General features: G+C 40.5%; 1 protein-coding gene across 1 annotated transcript; it reads right to left on the reverse strand.

Annotated features, from left to right (window-relative positions):
- Positions 1-301: 301 nt before the first annotated feature.
- On the reverse strand, positions 302-5484 carry LOC142977225 (uncharacterized). Its single transcript, XM_076120994.1, has 2 exons — positions 4168-5484; positions 302-625 (listed from the first exon to the last, which is right to left on the reverse strand). The coding sequence occupies exons 1-2, from the start codon at positions 5198-5200 to the stop codon at positions 621-623; spliced, it is 1038 nt and encodes a 345-aa protein (XP_075977109.1). The 5' UTR covers positions 5201-5484; the 3' UTR covers positions 302-620.
- Positions 5485-7719: the final 2235 nt, after the last annotated feature.

Raw genomic sequence — 7719 nt, forward strand, 5'->3', positions numbered from 1 at the left:
CCGGTTGAGATTAAACGTTTTATGTCAACAAGCCTAAATTGATGAATAACGAAGGTTTTAGAGCACGTGCGTCGGTGCTTGCGGTAACTTGGAGCTTTTAGTACAGATTATCTTGGAAATATTACACTTTTCTTGAAGTATTTTATCCTACCTTTATATAAAAGCAACAAAGATAGGTTCCGATTTTCTATTGAAGTATTAAGTTTTAGTATTAAGATCGATCACTTTCCGATCCCGAATTTATGTTATTTATATGTCGCCGGGACGGCCTTATCAGTACCCTCAGACGACATGTGGGCTAACTAGGATCAATCAAGTAAAGAGAAACAACAATGTACAGGAATCACTTCTATTATTATTACTTTCGAATTAAGTACAACGAAACGAGTAACAGTTCCTAGCAGAGGTAGAGGTATTGTCGCGAGGACAGTCCAATACGGAATGAGTCTCGTCCGCGCTCCCCTCTCTAGCTAGGCTCCGTCATAGCACGATAGGTGACATCATCGCGATGGTGCTGCCATCTCTCGAATATCGTGCTGCGTTTCGTTTAGTCGTTTAGCGTCCATACTAATGACCGTCTCCGACACGGCCATCCTGCGCTACACACGACCTCGTGTGTTTCATTCTGTAACGAGAAAATCAGAACACAGTACATACCGTTCGGTCACTCCTGACAAGGTTTAACACGGGATTGAAAAATAAACATCTTGTCACAATCGTTTAATTCTGATTTAAGCTCTACATCAACATCGAATTCAAACATTCGGTTCGATTAACTATCAACTAAAAATGCTCAAACGACTGAGTACCACTATAGCCTTCAACTAGTTGAAACACATTTTCTTAAATCATCACAAAACACAAAGTAGGAATCTTATTCACAGTACTGGCTATTCTTTTAGCCCCTCCAACAAACCTCATGTTTGCAAATTGCATTCCCCTGAATGCCGAGTCCCACGGACTCTATGGTCTCTATAAGACCCGACCTCCGCCAGAGCCACCCGCGCACCGCGTATCCACGGACTACCAAAAGGCAGATACCGACTTCTAACGGACTACGGCTACGTAATGGCTACTGGTACGGTCCCATTAACCGAACTAAGATTCACCACTATCACTCAACTCAATTTCCTCTACTTCAAGTGGTACTTGGCCGTCTGGCATCCGCCTTAGCCTATCATGCGCGTATTTATAAGTTCGCTTTGAATTTAATGCTCGCAGTGTATAGCGATCTCCATCTAACACTTCTATCACTTTAAATGGTCCCTTATATTTTGGGTCTAACTTAGTTTGATTGCGTTCTTCATTTTGAAGTAACACAAAGTCACCCACAGAAAACTTATCCAGCCTTGCCTTAGTACTATCAAACCGTTTTTTATCATATTGAGCAGATTTTTCTATAAAAAGAGCTGCGTCGCCTCTAACCTGCGCGATATCTACCTCTGTATCATCGCTATTAACCATTAAGCCAAGAGGACGCGCGACTTTGCCAATCATTAATTCGAGTGGACTCGATTTTGTAACCCTATTGGTGGTACAATTTAGAGCGAGTTGTACATCTCCTAACGCATCCTGCCATGACCTATCTTCGTTCACTTCAATAGCGGTAAGCATAGATTTTAGCGTACTCATTGTGCGTTCGACTTGGCCGTTGGCCCGCGATGACCCGGTAGCTATTAAATGGAGTTTAATGTTTTTAGTGTCACAAAATTCCCTAAACTCATGACTCGCGAAACAACGACCCTGATCAGCAATAATGCGTACCGGTGATCCAAACAATGACACACTTTTTGTCACAGCTTTGATGCTACTAGCAGTATCAATATGCGTGGTATGGTGTAAAAGAACAAACTTTGTGAAGGCGTCGATGAGTACAAATACATACTCCTTGTTATCGCGTTTCCCACTGAGCTTACCCGTCGCGTCAATGTGTACCGTATGCCAGGGTACTGTAATTTTTGGAATCGGATGTAGCTCTGCCTGCACTTTACCGGAACTAGTTTTGGCTACCTTGCACGTAACGCAATTATCGACGAATTTACGGACATAGCGGCACATACCTTCAAACCAGTAATAGTCGTAAAGCTTCTCAAGCGTCTTCTCCCAACCAAGATGCACAATAGCGTCGTGAACATTGTGAACTACTGACCATCTTATACTTTGAGGTAAGACAGGTAGGCATTTGGTCCTGCGGTTGCGTTGAATTTTGCGGTAGAGTAAACCCGAACGTACCTCATATGTTTGAGCAACGTCCTCTTTCAACTCGCCATTTCCTAATTGAGCTATGACGTTTTGAATGTCCTTGTCCCGCTGCTGTTCAGCTAACAGCCAGTTACCGGAAAGTTCCGTTAAATTGATACGTTTCTGCTCCACCTGGCTACCAAGACCTTTTATCCGAGGACGAGGTAAATGATTGCGAGAGAGAAAATCAACGTGAGCCATACTCTTACCGGATCTGTACACGACGTCAAAATCAAACGCCTGCAGGAAAGCCCACCAACGATGCACTCTCGGCGTCAGATCTATCTTGTCTCGAGAAGACTTTAAAGAATTGCAGTCAGTTACCACCACAAACTTTCTCCCATGTAAGTAAGAACGGAAATACTTAACACCATTCACGACGGCCAACGTCTCCAACTCATATGAGTGGTACCTCGACTCAGCCGGTGTAGTGCGCTTGCTGTAATAACCAACCACACGTCTCTTACCTTCTACTATTTGCAAAACCATAGCACCGTAACCGTCCATGCTCGCGTCTGTATGCAATTCCGTCGGATAACGAGGGTCAAACACCATCAATACAGGTTCAGATGTTAACATAGAAATGATCTGCTGTCGTACTACTTCGTGACTAGTCTTCCAAATAAATGGGCATTTACCTGACGTCAATCTGTGTAAAGGTGTCATTAACCGAGAAAAATTGGGAATGAACTGCCTAAAGTAAGATGCAAGCCCAATAAATTGCCTAAGCTGCGTTACAGATTCAGGTGGAGGTAAAGCACTAAGAGCCTCGATTTTCTTTTTGTTTGGTCTAATTTCTCCTGCCTCTACTTCAAAGCCAAGAAACTGTACGCGCGTTTTTAAGAATGAACACTTTTTGAGGTTAAGTGAAAAACCTGATTTAGATAAAACCTCCAAAACTGTGTTTAACCTTTCTAACCCTTGTTTTTCGGTCTCAGATATTATCAATAAATCGTCAACATACACTATTACGTAGCTATAAGCCAAGTCACCTAACGCAATCATTATCGCGCGTTGAAAAACAGAGATAGCATTGCGTAGGCCGAAAGGCATAGCTAAGAACTCATACTGTCCGTCGGCCGTTACAAACGCTGTACGCTCAATAGACTCTTCACTAACGCTAATTAAATGAAAACCGCTAGCGCAGTCGAGTTTGGTGAAGTAATTAGCTCCATTAAGACGCGTAATCTGTTCGGAAATTAACGGTAAAGGATATCTATCCGGGACTGTATTTTTATTTAACTCGCGATAGTCGATACACATACGCTTCGTACCGTCTGGTTTTTCGACAAATAACGCGGGACTCGCAAATGGTGAACTGCTTGGTCTTATAATTTTGGCATCTAATAATTCATTCACTCGTTCACGCATTAACTTTCGTTCCTCCGGCGAGCAACGATACGGTCGTCTCTGTACAGTTTTATTTGGGTCAATCAAGCGAATTTCTAGTTTATACGTGTTAACGCGGGTAGTTGGAAAACCAGTAGTAAAATAGTTAGAAAATCTTCGCAGCGTACTGACAAGTGTATGTTTACGTTCAATTGCAATGTCAGTGTCAACTTGATCAAAATTGTTAATAACGGTTTCGGTACTTTTTGTAACACACGAATTAATAACGTTAGTCTTTGTTAATGTGAACTCGTTGTGCGCTTATGTTGATAACAAAACCGGAAAATAGAATCTCGCGACCTATCATAACGTCACTACGCAAATAGACGTCGGGCAAAACATGGAATAAGATTTCAGAGGGGTACTCACTAATTTCTACTTTACATAAAATCTGTTCAGTGCTACTAACATTCTTATTACCTATTCCTATCAGTGACACTACATTGTTGAACCGTTTACCACATAATTTCTTAGCAATACTTTCCTTAACTAATGAGCACTCGGCTCCCGAATCGAAGTGAAATATTATTGACTGACCGTTATGCGTTAATGATCCAGAAGGGGGTTCGACCCTGCACAGGTCGACGCGACGTTCAGCTCGGGGCCCTGTGTTTGATGACGCCGTAGTAGCAGGGGCGCCTTCTCCACAGCGCGAGGCGATGTGGCCAGGTTCTCCGCACTTGAAGCAGATGAGTGCTCCTTTTGGTGTCGGCTGGTGTGTTACACGTGTGTGCGTAGACGATGGCAAAGACTGCTTCTTAGTATCTTTGCCCTTAAGACGACAGTCAACTTGTTTGTGTCCCGGCTTTCCACACAGGAAACACTTAAGCGGCGGCGTTGACAAACGGGCACGCTTCACATTATCTGATGTATCACTCGCACCCAATGGTGTTTTTCGCTTGAGGTAAGAATACGCTTGCAATTCTTGCTGGAGGTTATGGCGTGAATTGATCTCGGTAGTAAAAGCAAGCCGCTGTAACCGAGTATCAACTTGCGCCAAGTGAGCCAACACGACCGACACTGCTATTTGTTCGGTACTTGCACTTTTCCAGCGATTTAATAGTGACGATATTAACCGACTGGCATAAGCAGCATAGCTTTCTCCTTCGTTAGGCTTGCTGGCGTTCAAATGTATCAGTGTGGCTGGGATAGTTTCTGTCGGCACGAACCTCGCAGAAAAAAGCTCCTTGAATTGTGCCCAAGTCATTCCAGAGTAGGTAACTTGTGACAGCCATGTGGACGCAGTTCCTTTTAGAGCCTTGCTGAGCGCGACGATTAGTTGGCATCCTTCGAGCGGGTTTTCAGAAAGACAAAGATCGGCAGTTGCACACCACGCTTGAGGATCGGCTTCTCGCTTGTCCGGATCGAACTCGGGTAGAGTGACACGGTCCTTGAGTCGTGGCACGCTCAATGCTTGGATTAACGTCCGCATTTGCTCGTTTTGCATTTCAAACATCAACCGCCATTGTCCGTTAGATTCAAAGTTGTCACCACGCGAATTCTCATTTGCTTGATTTGATCCCACTTCTGATGTCGCCGGGACGGCCTTATCAGTACCCTCAGACGACATGTGGGCTAACTAGGATCAATCAAGTAAAGAGAAACAACAATGTACAGGAATCACTTCTATTATTATTACTTTCGAATTAAGTACAACGAAACGAGTAACAGTTCCTAGCAGAGGTAGAGGTATTGTCGCGAGGACAGTCCAATACGGAATGAGTCTCGTCCGCGCTCCCCTCTCTAGCTAGGCTCCGTCATAGCACGATAGGTGACATCATCGCGATGGTGCTGCCATCTCTCGAATATCGTGCTGCGTTTCGTTTAGTCGTTTAGCGTCCATACTAATGACCGTCTCCGACATATAGATTTTCACACACAAATTTCTTTCGTATATATTCTAAATTTTTATACCTTATTTGTTACGCAAAACTTTCCAGTATTTGTTATTCACAGTACGTGTTTATCCGCTCTATAGTTTTAATTGCAAAACATACATAACAACAGTTAATACGTTGAGTATTTCTAGGAAAAGCCATTTGATGGTAATAATTAAACACCCGCATCATGTTATATTTATGAAACATGATACGGAAGTTTGTTTCGTTCGGCCTCAAAGTTAAAAATGCTAATTACGTGCATCCCACCACAATTAGTTGTGGGTACAAAATATCGGAAAGCGAAATTGGTGTTGTGGTTCTATTGATAATCAACCACAGAGCGTTGTACCAATGAATAAGTGCTACGAATGGTGTATTTACTATCAATCTAGCTTCAGGCACTCGTCTACTTATCTAGTCAGGCCCTGCCTACAATGTACCGGGAAATAAACCCGTTAGATCCAGTTAATGAAATTTAATAATGGGATAACAAGATCTAGAAAATAATTTGCGGTACATGGATAAGAACCAACAGAAATAAGAAAGCAATTGATTGACAATATAATTGACAAATGTTGCCGAATAAAAAGTATTTGTGGTTTTTAATATGTATCTCGTTAACCATAGTACTTAAACTTGTATTATACGTTTCGACTGACCACAAAAAGTCCATCATACCGTCCAGTCGGAACTCAACCTTGAAAGCCATTTTTTATTCAAAAAGCGAACTCAAGATTGAGACAAGATTTGAACAAAGAATTCCTGTAATTTCCATTCTTAAATTAAATAAGTTTCTTCGGGTCAAAGGAAAGGTATTAATTAATCAAAAGGCTCTTCAAATAATGCTAGACCTTAATATTAAATCAGAATTTCAAAGTCCTTTGTGTTGAGATCTCAAAGCGGCTCCTATCGACATACCAATCATTCATCTAGGATATAAATCTTTTGCTAGCGTTTGCCGACAGAAGGTCCATTTCGGTATTCCTGTTTTTGCTCAAGGGTCGAGTGAGTTATAACAAAAAAGACGTTCTGTCATCAGGATTCTATCAGAAAGGCAACATTTCGTTACGGTAAGCAAATTGCGGATTATTGGCTTAGCAAGATGTGCTTAGGACTAAGGTAATGTAGTAGGTAGCTTTACAGTGTTGGTTCTTATTTGGTAAGCATTTGTAACTTAACAAATATAATAATATTATATTCTCTTTTAAACAAAGTACTGACAAAATTTATTTTGAGAACATTTGCCCACTCCACCTACTAACTACTGACTAAGCTCATGATCAGTTAATTGAACAATCGGTCATAGATGGGTCGCGCTATTAACTGGTCTACTTTAACCACAAAACGTGTAAGCAGCAAAGAGCTTGGCTCAATCGTGTTTATTAGGCTCATGACACTCATGTTACAGTTTAAAAAACATATTGAATTAACAATTAAGTTTGTTGTAGAACAATAGCCTTGACATAATGGTAGGAAGTTTCGTGAGAGGAACGAATTTGTAACTCAATCACCTAATTAGAGTTTGTTTTGAAACAACTTCAGAGTGGAGGCGTGTAATTAATAGGCTTTGTAATCCTAAATGTAATAAGAATAGAAACAAATACGAATTAAAAATTGATGACAGGATTAATTCGGTTCTTAAAGTGATATTTTCGAAAAATAAACAAAACATTTCTCATTATGTTCCAGCAGCACATTTTTTTTTAATTATAATGCGCTACTGTGCACCAAGGATAAAATCTCAAAGGAAAAGAGACGTTTCTTTTGACGTAAGCTGTCAGCAGTAAGTCAATATTTTTTAAACTTTTACTCAATGATAATTACTAGACGAGGAAATTGCAACATTTTTGACATCACCCCTTTTTTCTGCTGATTAATTCGTCGTTCCATTGCAATTTGTACTAGTTAGTTTAATTAAAATAAAATGGATTCTAATACTACCGTTAATTAGAACATACTAGTTTCATATTATTAAATACCAACCAATATTATACGTTTAATTAAAACTAGACCGTTAATGAATCCAAATGAATAAGCCGACTGTTTTGTTTTCTAAAGTTAAATACATATTCGGTGAATTCAAATTGATAATATAAATTATTTATCTAAACAGTTTAATTATTTGAGTCCATATAATTTGAGTGGTATGCAAATTAATAATAACATAGGGTGTTGATATTTGTAGAATATTCATTAAGCTTTTTTAAAA

The sequence above is a fragment of the Anticarsia gemmatalis genome, chromosome 12 (genome assembly GCF_050436995.1).
Source record: "Anticarsia gemmatalis isolate Benzon Research Colony breed Stoneville strain chromosome 12, ilAntGemm2 primary, whole genome shotgun sequence".
Lineage (NCBI taxonomy): Eukaryota > Metazoa > Arthropoda > Insecta > Lepidoptera > Erebidae > Anticarsia > Anticarsia gemmatalis.

What these genes read in the sequence shown, in the direction of transcription:
- LOC142977225 (XM_076120994.1), bottom strand. Translation starts at nt 5,200, where the DNA reads ATGTCGTCTGAGGGTACTGATAAGGCCGTCCCGGCGACATCAGAAGTG.